This window comes from Pelodiscus sinensis, chromosome 1, assembly GCF_049634645.1.
Source record: "Pelodiscus sinensis isolate JC-2024 chromosome 1, ASM4963464v1, whole genome shotgun sequence".
Classification (NCBI taxonomy): Eukaryota; Metazoa; Chordata; order Testudines; family Trionychidae; genus Pelodiscus; species Pelodiscus sinensis.
In genome coordinates, this window is record NC_134711.1 from 9,593,402 (window position 1) to 9,613,878 (window position 20,477).

General features: G+C 44.3%; 1 protein-coding gene across 1 annotated transcript in view; it reads right to left on the reverse strand.

Annotated features, from left to right (window-relative positions):
• ITIH5 (inter-alpha-trypsin inhibitor heavy chain 5) overlaps window positions 1-20,477 on the reverse strand; it is a 68,889-nt gene that overhangs the window by 4,637 nt on the left and 43,775 nt on the right. The window contains exons 8-13 of the mRNA XM_006130631.4: window positions 13,173-13,344; window positions 11,176-11,485; window positions 7,691-8,241; window positions 7,366-7,416; window positions 5,860-5,976; window positions 230-607 (exon numbers count right to left, since the gene is read on the reverse strand). Coding sequence (XP_006130693.2) covers window positions 230-607; window positions 5,860-5,976; window positions 7,366-7,416; window positions 7,691-8,241; window positions 11,176-11,485; window positions 13,173-13,344 — 1,579 coding nt within the window. The remainder of the gene's footprint in view (window positions 1-229; window positions 608-5,859; window positions 5,977-7,365; window positions 7,417-7,690; window positions 8,242-11,175; window positions 11,486-13,172; window positions 13,345-20,477) is intronic.

Genomic DNA, 20,477 nt, shown 5'->3' on the forward strand with positions numbered 1-20,477 from the left:
ACATGTTTGGAGAACGTGGAAAACAGGCATGAGAATATGGAGGTTTCTGATTGCAGACAAGTTGCTTATGATTGGGTCAAGACAAGAGACCCACTTCTCAGCTGACCCATCCTAGACCTCTAAGGCTGTATCCCTCAAAACCCCTTGATAATAGTCTCTTCTCCCTTGTCACCCATCTAAGTCATAATCCGTTTGCAGTGGGTTACAGCTGAAAGAATGTGACACCTACCTAGAAGTCCATGGGAATGAGGGGAGAGCCCTTTACTGTTGGAAATGTAGAATCCAAGGTGATTCCTCTGGTAGGGAGCAGGGTTCTTGTACTGATGGATCAGGATGACGAAGCTGATGGTGCCTTGTATTGCCACGGTGACATTAGAATGGGCAAAGATAGACACCTCAAGGCCACTGTTCCCCACCACAGCACTCCGGTCACATGACAAAACAAGTCTTTCGCCATCATCCAGGATGACTTTGCTGGGGGTGATCTCGACGTAGGATCGCTCTGGCTTATTGCTGAGGATTGTGATGGTGCTGAAGTAGGTCCGTTGTTTCTTGTGGCCATTGGGAGGAGCTGGGGCTCCAATTAACTGCCCGTTGACAGTTACGCCTGTTAGAGAAAAGAACTGGTGGTTTATAATTTGAGCAAATAATCCCATCAGAGCTGTCCCATTGGATCACGCACAACGGAAACCTCCTTTTGAGTGGACACTGAAATATCGCTCATGCTGGGATCCTAATTCTACCAGCTACTCTCTTGTTCACAAGAGGGCCAACATTTTCAAACTTGCCTGCCACACGTTGAACCCCTGACTCCATATTTAGACATCAAAGTTTGAAAACAGGGCCCGGAAGAGTAGCAGAGTTCTGACACGCTTGTCCTGGCTAGCGTGAGAGGGGATATTTCCTTTGAGCGCTGTTTGGTATGTGCAAACTGCAAACACCTAGGGGAGGCAGCCAATGGCTTGCTTTGACAAATGCCACTCTCGGAAGCCATCCCTGAAACCTGCTCAGTCATGCGGAGTGTTAACCTGCTCGGGTCTCATCCCAGTTTGCACAGGACCATGAGACAGAATTAATTCTGGTAAGAGAGGAATTGCATCTGGCCTAATGCCACTGCTCTGTGTGCATCTGTAGGCTGCAGTACACCTAATGCAACAATGGTCAAAGGATCTGGTCTGACAGTCCGGAAGCTCTGCAAAGGCCTAATACAGGGGACAGCAGCAGAAGTGTAATGGACGCCATTTTGGCCAACATACCAGGCCCTAAGCCTGGAATCCCCATGCTAAAAGCACAGTTTGAGCTAAAGACACCTCTTTGGGACAGCACCAGACTCATCGTCTCCGTGCACTGGCACAAAGCTGCGTCTGAAACTCCAGTGGGTGACCCACGCTTCTCCCACTTGGCCCCTCAGTTCTGCACCAGAGAAGCCACCTGTCGGAGGCAGAGCTGAGTGTCTGGTCACTGAGGGGCACATTTCCCCCTGCCTTCTGATTGCTTTTCCCATGGCTCTGCCTCCTGGAGTGTAAGCAGCCAATCAGGGCAATTGGAGGAGGCATGCCACACTCTCTCCCTCTCCCCTCAGGAACCAACATCGTTCTCATGGAGGGTGATGGTCAGAAAGAGCCTGGCAGCTCAAGGCAGCTCCACTCCCTTTTCTCCTTCTCTACCTGTGAGCAATGGGACAACTCTACACCTCGCGCCTTCCTGCACTTGGCCTGGGAAGGGGGCGTGAAGAGATGCAGGAGGCACGGATCTGAGGTGGAGGGGAGGCCAGAACTGATGGAGGGTTGGGGAACAGGCAGATGGGATGTCACCTTCATTTCTTGACAGATGCCACCCTCAGACATCATGACTAGCCCTGAGCCATCAGCGCAGAGATGAAAAGCTCCCTATCCCACAGTCACGGGGGAAACTCTCATTCCTTTCTCCATACGCTTCATGGCCTGTTTCAACAGAGGTGGCACTGTTCTCCCTCAAGTGCATTCTGCAGTCAAGCCACAAAAAATCAGCCAACATAGCCTGTGAAGGAAGCTGGTGGGTGACTGCCACAGGCGGGGTTCCTACTGAAGAAAGCAGGGGCTGGACACAGAGAGCCCAGGGAAGCTAGGCCAAAGCTACAGAAATGCCACATGAAATAGATTTCCAGTAGTTTTGATTTTAACTTATCAGACAGACGTTTGTTTTGTCGTTGGTTTTTATGCCCATGCCCCCTAATCCACAGCTTTCCTGCTTTGTAAATAATCCTCTTACTAACCACGCTGCTTAGAAATTCCAAATGAGATCTGAATTTTGGGCAGCTGGGGGGGTCACACCTTAATCATTTGTGTTTTAGTTTTCTCAGGATGGATTCAGAAGTAAAAACGTGCAGTTATGATAGACTCTCCATTAACTGCCTCTGGGCTCAGTGACCATTTTATCCCCAGGTAAATGTCCAGGACTTAGCACTGAGGGCCACCAGCACCCTATGTAAGCAGTATTCAGTTGAATTATAATAACGAGGTCAGATACAATATCTACCCCCTCATTGCTAGACAAGACTCTACAATCCGATGGTTGCATTCAGTAACACTACCACCAGCGGGCTACCAAAGCTTAATCAGGGTACATCTAGACTATACCTCTCTGTCGACAGAGAGATGTAGATTAGGCACATTGAATTGCTAATGAAGCAGGGATTTAAATATCCCGTGCTTCATTAGCATAAACATGGCTGCCGCTTTTTTTCAAAACTGAGATTTTCGAAATAAACGGCAGTCTAGACGCAGATCTGTCAAAATAAACCCTTTTTCGACAGATCCTGTAAACCTCATTTTTTTTGAGGAATACAGGTTCTGTCGAAGGGGTTTATTTTTCGACAGATCTGCGTCTAGACTGCTGAGGTTTTTTGAAAAAGCTCCGTTTCGGAAAAAAGCGGCAGCCATGTTTATACTAATGAAGTGCAGGATATTTAAATCCCTGCTTCATTAGCAATTTCGATGTGCCTAATCTACATCTCTCTGTCGACAGTGAGGTGTAGTCTAGACACAGCCTTAGAGATTATGGTAGGGATCTGCCAAGGATCCCTTTCCTGTGTCTGCAGATTTCACTAATGGGGGGAGGTTGTTGGTTCATGAAAGTGCCTCATGTTTAGCATCTGAAACTCAAGATGGCCATTTATTTAGCTGTGCCTGCTCCAGCTGTAGTCAAATGCAGCCTACAGACCACATATATCCCACCTAATAGTGTTCATTCAGATCAGTTTTGCATTCTGAGTCCTCGTATTTCCATGGTCCTGATCTCTCTATTAAATAGATGGGAGTGAACATAAAAATGGCCATATTAAGTCAGACCAAAGGTCCATCTAGCCCAGTATCCTATCTTCTGACAGTGGCCAATGCCAAGTGCCCAAGAGGAAGTGAACAAGCAGTTATCAAATTATCCATCCCCTGTCGCCCATTCTTAGCTTCTGACAAACAGAGGCTGAGGACAATATCTCTGCCCATCCTGGCTAATAGCCACTGATGGACCTGTCCTCCATAAAGGTATCTAGTTTTTTCTTTGAACCCTGTCAGAGTCTTGGCCCTCGCAATATCCTCTGGCAAGAAGTGCCACAGGTTGTGCATTCTATGAAGAAGTATTTTTTTAAATTTGTTTTAAACCTGCTACCTATTAATTTCATTTGGTGACCCTTAGTTCTTGTGTTCTAGGAAGGAGTAAATAACTCTCCTTTATTCACTTTCTCCATACCATCATGTTTTTATTGACCTCTATCCTACCCCTTCTTAGTTGCTTCTTTTCTGAGGAGAGAAGTCCCAGTCTTATTAATCTCTCTTCATATAGGACCTGTGTCACATTACTGAATTGGAGGGAAGTAGCCAGATCGCTGCTGCACCCTTAGGTGGGGGTGTTGGCCCCAGAAATTGGTATAAAAGGGAGCCATGTGGGGTATTGAATGGGAGCTTATTGTTTGTTGATCTTATGTACGCTATTTATGTGAGTATATAATGTCTGTGTGTGTAGGTAGGAATCTGTAATCTGTGTGGAAGCTGAATATTTCTCTGAATGTGGTTAAGCATTGCTATGGACAGGCTGAGTAGCGAAGTCCTGTGGAACAATGGCTCTCAATGGGCTATGGACACACCCAAAGAATGGGGTTTGTCAGCTGAGGGCAGCCAGCAGGGAACATAGAGATTGGCCTCTGACTGGGTGACTTGCTGCATACAAGAAGAGGCCAGGGAAGGGGGTATAAAGAGGCCATGCGGTCGATGCCATTTTGTTCTCAGCTCAGCACTTCATCCCAGAGGCAGCACTGCAGGGATTGAAGAGCCCGGAAGATCTGTGAACTCATCCTGATGATAGGATGTGCAATAAGAACTTTTAAACCGGCAGCTGTAACATCTCTGCTAGAGCCTGCATCGAGAACTGGGAGATTCGGTGCATGTAACGTACTATTCTTTAACAACCTTACTCTCATGCTTTTCTTTATTGTAATAATAAACCTTTAGATATATATTCTAAAGGATTGGCCCAGCGTGATTTGTGGGTAAGGTCCAGAGGGTAAATTGACCAGGGATCTGTGGCTGGTTTCTTGGAACCGGACAGGACTTGTTCGGGGTAGGTGGGATTGGGTGCTAGGACCCCCCCACCTGTGTATGAGGCCCGGGGCCATCTGGGGCACGGATATTGCTGGGGTGTCGGAGGGGTTTTGCTCGTGAGGCTTCAGACAGGCAGCTGAAGCGCTCTGTGAGACTGGTTTGTGGCCTATTTGGAGAGGTCACCAGTCAGGGGGGCTGTAAGGAGCCCCGGATTTGAGCAATTCGCCCTGAGCGGAAGCCCTCAGCTGTGCCCAGACACGGCCCGGTCTGCCACAACCCGTTCCAAACCCCTAATCATTTTTGTTACCCTTTTCTGAACTTTTTCTAATTCTAGTATATATTTTTTGAGATGAGGTGACCATATCTGCACACAGTATTCAAGATGTGGGCATATCATGGATTTATATAGCAGCAATAAGATATTCTCCGTCTTATTAACTATCCCTTTCTTAATCATTCCAAACATTCTGTTTGCTTTTTTGACTGCCGCTGCACATTGAGTGGATGTTTTCAAAGAACTATCCACAGTGACTCCAAGATCTTTCTCTTGAGTGGAAACAGCTAATTTAGTCCCCATCATTTTATTCATATAGTTGGGATTATGTTTTCCAATGTGCATTACTTTGCATTTATCAATATTGAATTTCATCTGCCATTTTTGTTGCCTGGTCACCTAGTTTTGTGAGATCTTTTTGAAGCTCTTCAAAGTTTGCTTTGGTTTTAACTATCCTGAGCAGTTTTGTATCATCTGCAAATTTTGCCACCTCGCTTTTTACCCTTTTCTTCAGATCATTTATGAATATGTTGAATAGGATTTCTCCCGGTACGGATCCGTGGGGGACACCACTAGTTACCTCTCTGCATTCTGAAAGCTGACCATTTATTCCTACCCTTTGTTTCCTACCTTTTAACCAATCCTTGAGAGGACCTTCCCTCTTATCTCATGGCAGCTTACTTTGCAGTGGTGGCAATCTGTTTCATTTGACATGACGTTAGTCGCAGCATCTGGTCCCCAGTCAATGGAATCCTCATTTGGGCAAAGCGTGGGCACCCTTTAGCATTTTCTGCATGTGATTGGTGCTAAGCATAGACTGATATTGAGATCTCACGTGCCTCCATATGTAAAATAGCGGCAGTGCCTTCCTCTCTCTCTCTGGCTGGTTGTCAGTTTAATGCATAAAGCACCTTCTTGCTAAGTATTCTCACTGTAGGACTGATATCCGCAGCTCACCTGTCCCCAGTGCAGCTGCTGGGATCGCCCCAACAGGATTCCCTACGATCTTACCAGAGTTGTTATGATCGGAGACCAGTCTGAGAATATCCCCTGGTTGCCCATCGATATTAAAGCAGACAGCTAGCTTGCTGGAGGGGAAATCAATGACAAAGTGAGGGTCTCCATCGGCTGAGAAGACAGGAAAAGGAGAATGAAGGTAAGAGACGATCATAGAATACCAGCTGCAGAATCTCACAGAACAGATCTCACAGAGCCTCATCTCTCTTTTCCTCAAGAGCTACAAGAACATTTTTGAAGAGTGTAGGGATAGCTGGTTCCCCGTCTCTCTCCCCCACATATACACATACAGAATGTTTTGAGTGTTTGGTGAAAAATCAACCCCCCCAAAAAATTTCATTTCTGAACTGCTGTTATGGTGCTTCATGGGAGTTGTAGTTCAGATGCCTCTTGTTCCCATTACCCTCTATAGGCCAGGTTCCCTGGCTGAACTACATCTCCCATGAGGCACCATAATCTCCCATATTGGTGAATGGCTTCCATGCAACATGGCAACTGCGTAGGCATGGTGCATCATGGGAGATGTGATCCTGGCCCATAGAGAATAATGGGTGAGTGAGCTCCTCCCCCCCGCCATGACAACTCCCAAAGGCAGCCCCTAAGAATGGAAACATTGCATTTTTCAACTGAAAATATTTTGGGTTCTGAGTGTTCATTTTTTTTTAATGAAAAATCAAAATATTTCATGGGAGTTAACTGCTTCTTGTTTAATCAACCATGCCCCATTTTCTATCAATAAACAGTTTAGAGGGACAAGTTTTGACCTGCCCTAGGGTAAGCATCAACATTAGGCACAATGAATGTTAAACACTTCAGTCTGGGTAAGTTCTCTTGTCCATCGTATTTATTTGATGCAGTAGCGGTTAGATTTCCCACACCTCAGCAAGTAACCCACTCTTGGAGCCCCAGCTGGTGGACCACAGCCTTACAGAGGCTAGCCTGAGCCATGAACTTCAGAGGTAGGTATGATCTTCTTCAATGTCTAATGAAATCAAGATCTAGGCTCTGGGTCTAGGCCTTTTTAATATTTAAAAGGATGATCAAAAAACAATTTAAAATAATGTGAAAACTTTTTGACATATTTTAACTGGCTTTTAAAATGTCAGCAACTTTATTTTGAAAATTAAGTTACTGTGACCAGCTATAATATTGAAATAAAGGGGTAATATATATGTAATATAAAGGGGAAATAATATTGAGGGGTACTTTATGACTCCTCAAAGGAACTAGCTATTTTGAATACTGCACTATGTCATCCTAATATACCACCGCACAATGCTGTCTCGTTAGTTCTTTCTCTAACTTTTAGCAATTCCCGATCCTCTCTCTTTTTTTTTTCTTTTTTCTTCCACATGACTGTTTTAATGAGATGAATCAGATCTTTGCTGATTTTCTCCAGGCAGGTGTAGGCCACAGGTACTAAAAATTGTGGCTTTGGTAAACCAAGTATTGTTTATCTTCAGTTACGCAGTACATAGAACTAGGAAATAAGACACTGACCTGAAGTTTTGGATATTTTAATTCTTTGTTTGTCTTGTAGTTTGGATAAACCTAGAAGTGGGGAAAAGAAAGTAGCCAGTTACGGAGACAATAACAGACTAAGCAATGTTACAATAATGTTCCGAAAACACTGCTCGAGAAATTATATGATTTGCCCCATGACACACACTAAATCATTAGCTAAACAATGGATTATAATCTTAATCTCCTGCCTCCTAGTCCTGTATTTTAACCACTACACAGTCCTTTCTAAGGAAATCCATTTTAAAGGGGTGCTTCTCTTTCGAAGGAGTGTGACCACTGGTTATAGCTATTTTGTTTGTACCTGGAGGTGCTTTGTGCCCTTGCAGACTTTGCACTCTTTCTCCAATGCCCTCAGTAGATGGGCTGGCCTTCTCCTCCTCCGTAGGCTGGACTGCCTGTAACTCCTTCATCTTCAGGGAAGTGAAGGGGGTGATGAAGTTGTAGGTCAAGGCCAATGACTTGGCTTTATCCATCAACTGTACCTTTTCCTTGCTGTCATCACTCTTCACCCAGGAGGTCATTAACTCCTTGATGGTGAGATAGCTCCATGCCCTTTCAGCATAGTTCTGAGTCTCTTTGCCATCCTCCATGCCTGGGGAGCCCCTGATGTCGTTCTTGCTTGGGTGGTCTACAGCCACATCGGTTTTCAGAAGGATGTACTTGTTGGCATTGCTGGCCGTTACCTCCACGTGGAGCTTGCCCGAGTTGCGCTTGATGAGCTTCCCAGCAATGACTATTTCGGACCCGTTGAAGTAGTTGGGAAAGAGGTTCTGAGTGACCTGCTCCACACTATCTTTAGGATAATCAACCCGGATGTCAGAAAGAAGAGGTGTCCCTATCTCGTCGTAGAACCTGAAATGAGTCACATTTCCCACAGGTTAGTGTTTTTAGCCAGGTATTCATGCATACACGCAGCTACGTGTACGCAAGTGTACACACATGCACAGGCTGCTGAATTTATATGTGGGTGGGATATTCCCCGATATCAGAGGCATGTTGGTAGGAGGTTGCCTTTCTCTGGCCCATTGAGCAGGGATCCTGTACGAAGATCTAGTAGCTGTATTCTACATGATCTCCTTAGATACAGGAGTCCTGGAAAGGGGAAATCTCAGCATTACTTGTTTTATGATTCCTTGGGAGTCTCAATGGTTTCCACTAGACCTGGAGATTATACACCTATAATAAAAGCTGTGTATTCATCTAGAGTTTTCTTATAGTACCTAACACATTCCCAGGCGTGTCTCCCACTTGGTTTGAAAAGCAATATAAGGGCCCCAGACCTGAGATTATAACTGCATGATTCCTCTGCAGTAACTGATGGCATGACTGAGACCTAAAACTGTCCGAGAACACTGCACCCCCTACTGGGCTTGAGCTTTCTAGTCTTGGCCTCCTCTTCTTTTACAAAATGGGTCTTTCAGAACCCTGAACTCAGGCCTTGAAAGATAAACAGACAAAGACCTGACCTCAACTCTATTTCTGTGGTCAAGCCAAGTTGATTTTTCATGCATGTGCATATGCTCTGTTAACGACCCCACTTGTTTTACCCTTCCAGCATCACTGTGAACCACTGATAACTATTCTCTGAACATGGTTATACAGCCAGTTATGCACCCACCTGATAATAGCCCCATTTAGATTGTGTTTCCCTAGTTTACTTATAAGAAGGTCATGCAATTCTGTATCAAATGCCTTACTAAAGTCTAGGTATACCACGTCCACCACTTCCCCCTTATCCACAAGACTTGTTATCATATCAAAGAAAGCCATCAGGTTGGTTTGACATTGTTTGTTCTTTACAAATTCATGTTGGCTGTTACTTATCACCTTATTATCTTCCAGAAGTTTGCAAATTATTTGCTCTATTATCTTTCCTGACACAGAACTTTAGCAGACTGGTCTGCTGTTTCCTGGGTTGTCCTTATTTCCCTTTTTATAGAAGGACACTATATTTGTCCTTTTCAAATCTTCTGGAATATCTCCTGTCTTCCATGACTTTTCAAAGATGTTAGCTAATGGCTCAGATATCTCCTCTATCAGCTCCCTGAGTATTCTAGGATGCATTTCATCAGACCCTGGTGACTTGAAGACATAAACATAGACTTTTCTCTAGCACCTTTAGTCTAAACATCTCAATGCCCTTTGCCAGCATCAGTGAAATACTGGCACGGTGCCTCATGGGAGTTGTAGTTTTGTGCCTCTTACACCCATTCTCCTCTGTAGGTTTGATTTCCTGATCACTTTCTTGAAGAGGAAAGGCAGCGCTATATGAAAATCCCTGGCTGTAGTGCACCATGGGACATGTAGTCCAGTCAGCAAGGCTAGCCCATTGAGAAGGAAAAGGACACGAAGCAACCAAACTATCACTCCCATGAGGCTATGCGGCAGCATTTCCAAATTCAAATATTTTAGGTTTGAGGAGAAATATTTTTCAATAAATCAACTTTTTTCATAGAAAACAGATGCTGTTTGTGCCTAGGCACTTTCACATTGTCTAAGAGCTATTCCAAAGGGCAATGAGTCCTTGTTTCTCCACTTGCACCTAGGGTGAGATGGTGTCAGCATCTCCCAGATCTCCAGCCACCCACATTTAGACACACGGGTAATATCTCTGTCAAAAGAATTTAAACCAAAGCTTTATTTGGAAGGGCACCAAAGCCGCACAATGGCATACTATATCTTGGGGCTAGAGATTAGTACTCCAAAGTAGCTATCCAGCCATGGAAAGAACTCCACAGGCATAAGAACATAAGAATGGCCATAATGGAACAGACCAAAGGTCCATCTAGCCCAATATCCTGTATTCCAACAGTGGTCAATGCCAAGTGCCCCAGGCGGAATGAAAATAATAGGCAATCATGGAGTGATCCATCCCGTCACCCATTTCCAGCTTCTGGCAAGCAAAGTCTAGGGACACCATTCCTGACCAGACTTATGAAAGCTTATCTGACCTGCATCTCTCAAGCACAGTCTAACTGTACGGGTACATCTACACAGCAACATTATTTCGAAATAACTTAGTCCGCATCTACACAGCAGGCAGTGATTTTGAAATAATGTCAAAATACTGTCAAACTGGAGGACTTCTTACTCCAATTCCTGTAACCCTTATTGTACAAAGTTGGAAGAAGAGTGCTCTATTTTGAAATAGATGCTCCCAATTTTGAAATAAGCTATTTTGAAATAAACTACGCAATTGATGTAGCTCAATTTGTGTATCTTATTTCGAGTTAAGCTCTGCTATGTAGTCACACCCAAAGGTCCCTAGTTTTTTTTTTGGAGAGGAGGCATTTTGAACCTGTATCAGAGGGTTGGCAGAGATCTCAGAAGGTCATCGAGTTCAACCCCTTGCTAAAGCAGGACCAATCCCAATGAAATCATCCCAGCCAGGGCTTTGTCAAGCCGGGACTTAAAAACCTCTAGGGATGGAGATTCCACCACCTCCCTAGGTCACCCATTCCAGTGCTTCTCCACCCTCCTAATGAAATAGTTTTGCTTAATACCTAACTTAGACCATTCCCACTGCAACTTGAGACCATTGCTCCTTGTTCTGTCATCTGCCACAATTGAGAAAACTTCTCTACATCAGCACCCACATGTTGCAAATGAACCATATCTTTATAAACAAATTTCCCTGGGAGCACTGAAATCCAGATCTGCCATCTACAGCTACAATTTGTCTCTACTGAGAATTTATTTGAGGCCGCTCCTCCCGAAACCCAAGCCCACAGGTGGCACCCAGACTTTCCCGAGGCCTCGGCACACCCAAGGCAAAGCTCCACAAACCCTTTCAGCTGTGCGGCTGCATCCTCATCCTCCTGGATCCGTCGCATCCTGCCGCAGTTCTCCAACGACATCCTCTCCAGCAGCTTGTAATCAACATCATTGCCAATGCCGATGGTGAAGAGGCAGAACTTCTCACGGATGGCCTCTTTGGTGTTGCTGAGGATCTTGGAGGACTGTGTCTCCCCGACCGTGGGTCGCCCATCTGTCAGGAAGATGATCAAGGAGACGCTTCTAGCATCTATGTCGTTCTGACCGATGTAGTTGTTCAACAGCTTTGCACTCGTCTGGACAGCCTCATTAATGTTAGTACCTGGAAAAGCAGCAAAGCAAAATGAGCTTATTTTCCTGGCTAAATGCAGTGCAAATGGCTGACAAGAAAATCTCAACATCTTGCAAATATCTGATAGGTTCCACTCATTGAGATGTTCCTTTTCCTTCAAAAACAATAGTGTTCCTATAAGCAGGCTCTGTTACTCTGCTTCTTGAATGCTCTGTTTTTCTGTTAATGGGCATCACTACAAAAGCAACATTTGCCAGTCCATTGACTGCATCAGGGGAGGTGGAAAACAAGGCTAAAAATATTAGAGACAGTCCTGAATTGAAGTTGGGAACCTAAATCCAGAACTCAAAATGGATTTTTGCAGATGGTCTTTACAAAGAATCCAAAACAAAACCCCAGAGCCAAACACCCGAATCCCTTGCATTCAAAATGCAAATCCAAAATTTTAGCTTGACGTGTTTTTCAAAACCAAAGTGGGGAAAAAAATCCCACATACTTCTCGGTATACTTTTAAAACCATAACTCCGCAAAATAGCATGGAACACTGCAAACGATTTTTTTCCAAAGAAACGTTCTGCAGTAAATGGCTTGTTTGTAGGTGGGTGCACAGATACAGATGTGATGACACCCAGCCAACATCTGGCTGCTAAACCAGACACACTAAGGAAGTAAAACAAACCTGTATGCTAGCTGAGCCGGACAATCAATCCATCTCTCTTTCTCAGACTCCAAAGTTTGGCATGCTGTTAGTTGTTTCCCTTTGTTTTAAGCTATAGTTAGTCATATCCACTCAATATAGGTTCAGCTGGTCCTTCCATAGTTTTCCTATGACATCTCTGGGACAACATGCTTTGTTCATTTGGAAATCACCTTTGGTAATTGTTCAGCTGGGTAAGTCCCCCCATCTCTTCCTAAACTCTTTAGTTAGTAGTACAGGCAGTCCCACAGGCCTTCCTGTTTGCTCATTTTTCCTTTGGAAGGCTTTATAAAATGAATGCTCATTGTTTAGGGTGATGAGGAAAAGCAGGGGAAGCCTTCCCGGATCTTTGGCCAGCTGGAATCGCTGGTCTTCCTGGAATTTGTAAAGATAATTTTACAGGGCATTGTGCAGGTAGTCTGGTGCGTAGACATTAAATTGATGGGTCCCCAAAAAGTACATTAGGCTACTGGGGTTCCCAAATACATTTATATTGTGGAACACAACCTAACAGTGAGATCAGGGCACCAAATACACAGTTAGGGGAGTATTATTATTTGTGTTACAAGAGCGCGGGAATCCTAAGGTAGAGATCAGGGCCCATTTGTGCCAGGTGCTGTACAAACACAGAACAGGCACCTTTTCTCCTGTTTGAAAATCTTGCTGCCATTCCTGCAACCGCTTGCATGCTAAAGTCACAGTAGGAAAACCTTGACTGTAGCTCCAGCTGCCTCTTAGCAGTTGCTTAGCAGCTGGAAACAGAGTGAAGGAGTCTGCGACCAGCCAGCTCTCTGTAGGCCACTGTTTGGGAATTGCTAGTTTGGGACATAGCTTGTGTGTGAAGATAACTGAAGTGAACAGAAAAGCTCCTGTTGACTCCAACAGCACCAGAGTGAAACTAATGCTGGGAACATCTTTGTTAATTGTGCTGGTATTCCCTGGAGAGATCTGTAAGGTCTCAGGATGGTTTCAATTAATCAGAGGAAGAAGTCAAAGCCATTGGGGGTCTCCATTGCCTACCTCCAGTAGGTGACATGTTATGGATGTACTTCTTGGCGTCTCTTACATTGTTTGGAGTCACTGGCACCAGATGGTCCTTTTGCCAGACCTTGATGCGGTTAGAAAAACCAATGATATTGAAATGGTCCTCTGGCCTTAGGTCCTGGAGAATGGTGAAGAGAGCATCTTTGGTCTAAAAAACAGAAAAGAAAGAGCAAGTCAAATTCTCACTGCTTTCATGACAAGGGCTCAGATTTTTGATGATATTTAGGTGCTCAACTCCTGTTGATTTCAATCACAGGCAATAAGCTAGGATCCTGGCCAATAAGCCTAATTCCCTAGAGACTTGTTTATATTCTAGTAGCACCTACATATCATGGCCCCACTCTGCTGGATGCTGGACAAATATATAATGAAAAGACGGTCCCTATCCAAAAAGCATGAGATCCAAGTATAAGATGGGGGACACTGTTTGGATACGGGGGCAGCACAAGGGAACGGTTATGAGCAGTGGAGCATTGGCTAGAGCAAATAAAGCTGTGAATGGTTAAATGGTAAGCATCACCCTTATCGGATGATGCTTACCAGTTACTATTAACCAGTGGGGGCTGGAGCAGCTCCCTACCTCCCCACCAGCAGGGGGCTGCTCCAGCCCAGAGGGGGCCCACCGCAAGCAGGGGTGCTCTAGCCCAGCTGCCTGTTTAACCAGTTAACTGATTAAACGGGATTTTACATCCCTAACGGCCAGGGGCAGATGACCGTTTTGCGGGGCCCCGGGCAGCATAATTCTGTGGGGCCTCCCCTTTGCCACGGCGCATGCACAGTGACGCCATGCGCATGCACGGTGGCGCCACGGTGCATGCGCGGGGCTTTCTGAGGCGCGGGGCCCGGGGCGGCCGCCCCGTTCGCGCTGCCCTATATCCACCCCTGCTAATGGCAAACCCAAGCCAAGTCTTTTGTAGGCACTGTGGCATAGGTAGTCTTTAGGGAGAGGTTTCGGGGATGATAGGGTACGTCTACACTTGCTCCCAAGTTCAAACTAGGGATGCAAATGTCGGCAACTGAAATTGCTAATGAAGCGGGGATTTAAATATCCTGCGCTTCATTAGCAGATCTCGCCGGCGCGTTATTCCGCTCAACAGCGGTTTCTAAAGTGAAAGTGCGCGCCGGGATGCATTAGTTCAAACTAAACCCCTTGATTCCAGCTAGCGTTACTCCTCATTCACAGGTGTATGGGGAAGCCTGGCAGAATGCTTGAAGGTGCTTGTCAGGAAGTGCGACAAATGAGGTAATCCAGGGTGATCAAAATCAATTTTTTTATACAAAGAAAACCTGCAAATGGCCAAAAATGCCCCAATCAGGCTGTGTGTCCTCTTGATTCCTTACTGAAGCTGGCGATTTGATTGCAGACAAATTACCCCATGAAATGGAATCTCTGCCTATCCCTCTGGCTGGTGATTGGGGTCTGGTCCAAGTCCCGTTTGAAATCCGTGGGACTCTCTCCATCAGCTTCAACGTGCTTTGGATCACACTACGGGTACCCTAAGCACCTGCCTAGCAGGGATGTGAAAGGTGAACTGATTAACCAGTGGGGGCTAGAGCTGCTCCTTGTACACCATGGGCAAGGTACTGCTCCAGCCCCACAGGGCCCACTGTGGACAAGGGAAGTTCTGGCCGTCCAGAACAGCCTCTTTCCGTGGTGGACCTGAGTGCCCCACAGGCAGGGGCTGCTAGGGGGCCACTGCAGCCCAGATGGATTCAAGTGCCCCCCCCCAGCCTGTCCCCTCTTAAATTGGTTAACTGGTTAAACAATATATTTAACCAGTTAACCAATTAAATGGGATTTCACATTCCTACTGCCTAGAGAGCTGCACCCAGTTTGTAAACTCTTCCCAAATTTTATTTTGATGATTTCTTTCCTAATTCGAACTACCTACTCTGTGCCACGTGTAGCCGCGGGCACGGAGTTCGGACTAAGGGGGATTTAAAAATGGCGGTGCCCGGGAAGATGCAAATGAAGCCCGGGATATTTAAATCCTGGGCTTCATTTGCAACTCCGGTTGCCCTTATTTGCCTACCTATCTCGAACTACCGAGCTAGTGTAGACATACCCTAGGACACTCCCTTACATTCCGTTCACACATCAGATCCTTTGCGGGGGCAGGCTAGTAGATTTTCCATTTCTAATTTTCCATTTCTAATTTTCAGCAATGGAAAATTAGACACCACTCTCTACAGAAAACCCACTGACTCATACAGTTACGTACATGCTTCCAGCTCCCATCCAGAACACACCATACAATCCATCATCTATAGCCAAGCCCTTCAATACAACCGCATCTGCTCTAATCCCACTGACAGAGACCAGAAACGTCAGGATCTCTACCAAACCTCAACTACCCACCCAGAGAAGTAAAAAAGCAAATTGAAAGAGCCAGACAAATACCTAGAAACCATCTACTTCAAGACAGACCCAAGAAAACCAACAATAGAACACCACTTGTCATCACCTACAGCCCCCAACTTAAACTTGTCCAACACATTATCAATAAACTACAGCCTATACTGGCATAGGATACTAAACTCCAAGAGGCTCTGGGAGACAGACCCATAGTCTCCTATAGACAACCACCTAACCTCAAGATGATTCTTACCAACAACCACAAGACATACCACACTAATAACAACCCTGGTACCTTCCCTTGCAACAAACCCCATTGCCAGCTTTGTCCACATATTCACTCTGCTGATACCATTATTGGACCTAACCAAGTGAGTTATAAGATCAAGAACACACATTTCTGCGCATCCAGAAATATAATTTATGCTATCATGTGCCGAAAGTGTCCGTCTGCTATGTACATTGGACAAAGGTCTCAGACACTTCGCCAAAGGATCAATGCCCACAAAACAGATATTAGACAGGATCACAAAGAAAAAACAGTTTCTTGCCATTTCAACCAGAAAGGACATTGTCTCAACGACTTGATTACCTGCATCCTGCTTCAAAGGCCTTTTAAGATTACACTTGAAAGAGAATCCTCTGAACTGTCATTCATGCTTAAATTCGACACTTTACACCTAAGTTTGAATAAAGACTCTAATTATCTTACCCTTTACAAAGACAGCTTCCCCAATTATCACCTCTAATATCATTAGCTCACAGATATTTACCTCCCCCGCCCCATCCTCCTTCTGTTCTGAAATTTGATTTGTCCTTTTCATATGTGTTCATTTTTTTAAATTGTATCCTTTGGTATATATGGTTGTGACAATTTTCTTCCACTAGCTTATCACCTAATAAACCATCTTGTTAGTCTTTAAAGTGCTACATAGTCCTGTTTTTTGTTTCAGCTACACCAGACGAACACGGCTACATTTCTATCACTATTCTACATTACGTCTGATTGAGAAAATACTGGACAGTTCTACTTACTCAATTATAGTTTCTCAATGTTTTCCCCAAACAGAAAGCTCAAATACTGGACTGTTTGGTTAAAAACTGGACACCTGGCAACGCTAGGCTCTGGTGCGCCAGCCCTATGGGGGCTGTGGTGCTGGAGCATCAGCGCAAGTTCCCCCATGCTGCGGGGGACTCTCCAGCCTCGGGGACCAGATCCAGTCAAGCCAAGGCCCGGATCCAGCCCTCAGGCCTTAGGTTCCCCACCCCTCAGTTACAGCTGTTATCAAGAGAAATTGGTCAGTACATTTATATGGCTGGCAGGCCCTAGCGGGAGGGGAGGAGGGGCAGGAGGTCCAACTGGGCCATTGCCTCAGGAGACAAAGGGGCCTCAAATTCTGACATTTTTCTACCAAGTCATTCCCATTTATTATATACCTTGCAGTGATAACAGAGACAACAAAAGAAGCTATATATAACTGCAAAAAAAATTATTTAACTCATTATGGGACATCAGGCCTTCACCAATTTTTCGGTCACATCTGAGTTTTCATCTGCGTTACTGGAGTAGCTTCTGTGATTAGTGACTCTACATTATGAAATGCTGTTTACAATCTTTGCATAGTTTAGAGGTTTTGAAAGTCAGAATTAATTCTGTTACTGTAAAGTGATTTTGCCTGGTCTGAGGGTGAGTTTAACCTTTAAATTAGATGTTTATCTCTGCACAGGAGATTTTCGTATTCCTGTTTTTTCTAATGTGTCTTCATAAACAATAAACATATCAGGCTCAACTGTAAGGTACCTCTTCATCCAGTTTTAGATTCACCTTTAAAAAGCTTTTTTATGATAATAAACTTTTAATTCTAGTCGTGTAATCAATTTTATATCTAATCTGACAATTGCCCCCATGTTCATATTCATAATAACGCACCAGTTATTAGAGGAATTTAACAATGGGAACATGTTAGCAGACCAAATTTCAAGACTTTGAAATAAGGCCATAAGGGCCGTAGTAAATAACACACCCAAACCGTTATTTTTATAATATTAATTGCAAAGTATGTACAATTAAAATTTAACCAATAACCTTTAGCAAATTAATTGATTGTGTGTTACTTTGTTTTAAAAGAACCCTCTATAAAAATGAAGTGAAGATTTCAAAGTGGTGCAGGTAAAAGATGGCAAAAGCAACAGAGTGAAGCCGCAGTTAAGAGTTTAAAGCCAATAATATAATTTCTCGTAGAAAAGACACCTCAGCCATTAGATGGTGACCATAATGGCAGTGATACTTCCAGTTCTGGTGATGAAAAATGGTACCCACAAATTACATTTCAATGCCACTGACTCAAAATGAGGAGGTCAAGACAGAGAAATGCCAACAGTAGCGATAGGTGCAGAATCTACACTCAATTTAGAGACTGTGGAAGCAGAAAATGAGGATCTTGGAGATGCTGCACAGCACGAACAAGAACTTATAACTAGCACAGGACACAGGCTGTGTCTACATTGGTGCGATCTTGCGCAAAAGCACTTGCTTTTGCGCCAAATCTTGCTGCCTGTCAACACTGGCCACGAGTTCTTGCGCAAGAACACTGACGTTCTAATGTGTGAAATCAGTGCTTCTTGCACAAGAACTATGATGCTCCCACTCAGGAATAAGCCCTCTTGTTCTTGCGCAAGAGGCCAGTGTAGCCAGGCAACATGAATTTCTTGCGCAAGAAAGCCCTATGGTTAAAATGACCATCAGAGCTTTCTTGCACAAGAGAGCATCTACACTGGCAAGGATGCTCTTGCGCAAAAGCACATCTCTTATGCAAAGGCACATGCCAGTGTAGACGCTCTCTTCTGGAAGAGTTTTTGCACAAGAACTCTTCCGCAAAAGAGTTCTTGTGCAAAATCATGCCAGTGTAGACATAGCCATAGTGTAACAACAGAGGCATCAGAACCTGATATTGGACTTCTTGATAACAACAATGTTGCTCAAATGCAGTCATTTCTCAAAGTTAGTTGTTTTCAGATTCCAAGTAATACACTGAAAGATGCTGAAAATCATGCTTTTCCCACTCATCTGCTGACAAAAACTCTTCCAAATGGAAAGATCTACACAAAAGCCTGGCTCTGCTGGAGCATGGAAAAGCAGGCTCTGTACTATGTACTCTGTTTCATTTTTAACAGTAATACTTCAAATGCATCAGTACTATCTGATCCATCCGGTTGGAGCATCAGTAGAGGTTGGAGGAAGTTGAAAGACTGAATACCTGCACATGAAACTTCAGTATCACATAAATATAACTATGTTACATGGAAATCAGCTAGTAGAGCATCACTAGCCAACAGTTCAGTTGAAAACTTACTCCTGAGTGAAATAAACACAGAAACTGATAACAGGGAGAAAAAATCCTTGAGCACATATTGAATGTCATTCTTTTTCTTTCTGAACTGGGACTGGCTTTGTTTGGTTCCTGTCAATGTATCGGTACCCTAGGAATGGAAATTTTCTTGGTATACTTGATATTTTCTTGGTATACCAGCCAGGTGTGAGAGACATACTGTTAAGGCTTCTTCCCCACTTTGGCACGCTGAATGCAGAAATGAGGGCCCACAAAAGTATCCCAAAACCTTATCTTTCCAGGCTTTGGTATAAAACTTCCGCCCAAAATCTTAACCTAGATTTTGGGGATAAAATCCACTGCCACCACCCAAGTAATGATAAGAAAATCAGGGGAGAGATCACTTGGGAAATCTCACCCCTAAAGTAAAAACCAGGAAACAACAATTAACCAATACCAGGTTAATAAAAAAAAGAGAAAGAACTTTTATTATCACCTCAATATTCCTGTTGCAAGCATCATGATTAAATGGAAAAGTCACATTAATATACTCATGGGGGAAACCCCACCATGGGCCAAGACTTAATTACAAAGGAGAGCAAACTCCATTTCTAAATGCCCAAATATCAGATTCCCACTCCCAAATGATAAAACAATAACACCTAACGGATTTATCTAACTTTTACTCTACTTGCAGATAGTGGAGAGTCTTTTCTTGGAGGGAGACTTCGGCTGTGTCTAGACTGCCAAGTTTTTCCGCAAAATCATCTGATTTTGCGGAAAAACTTGCCAGCTGTCTACACTGGCCGCTTGAATTTCCAGAAATGCACTGACGATCTCATGTAAAATCATCAGTGCTTTTCCGGAAATACTATGCTGCTCCTGTTCAGGCAAAAGTCTTTTTCCGAAAGACTTTTGCACAAAAGGGCCAGTGTAGACAGCACAGTACTGTTTTCTGCAAAAAAGCCCCGATCGCGGAAATGGTGATTGGGACTTTTTTGCGCAAAACCGTGTCTAGATTGGCCATGGACGCTTTTCCGCAAAAAGTGCTTTTGCAGAAAAGCATCCTGCCAATCTAGATGTGATTTTTCTGAAAATGCTTTTAACGGAAAACTTTTCCGTTAAAAGCATTTCCGGAAAATCATGCCAGTGTAGATGTAGCCATAGTGTCTGTCCCCCTCAGTAGCTGGAGAGAAACTGCTCAGGACCAGAGGAGGGAAAAACCAAAAATTCCTTAGTCCCAGTTTTAAATTCCTACCTACATTCCTATTGGCTGACTTTACGTGGCTTAGGTATAGTTAACCCCTTGGTCCCCAGGCTGCTGGCTAACCCTCATGGTCATGACACATACACAGAGTGCAAACACTTTCCCCTCACTCCCTTAATGTCTGGAGAACAGGATGAAAAGCAAGCCACATCCCAGAGCACACAGTTGCTGCCCCTTTGCCCTCCCGAAATGACACCCTTGACTGCAAGCCAAAAGAACAGCTTCAAGAAATAATCTCTCTCATCCTGTCAACTATATTTCCTAATATCACAATTACATTACGCATTTTTGTCAGTCTCCTGCATCAGTGGCTTCAGGTGAATGCACAT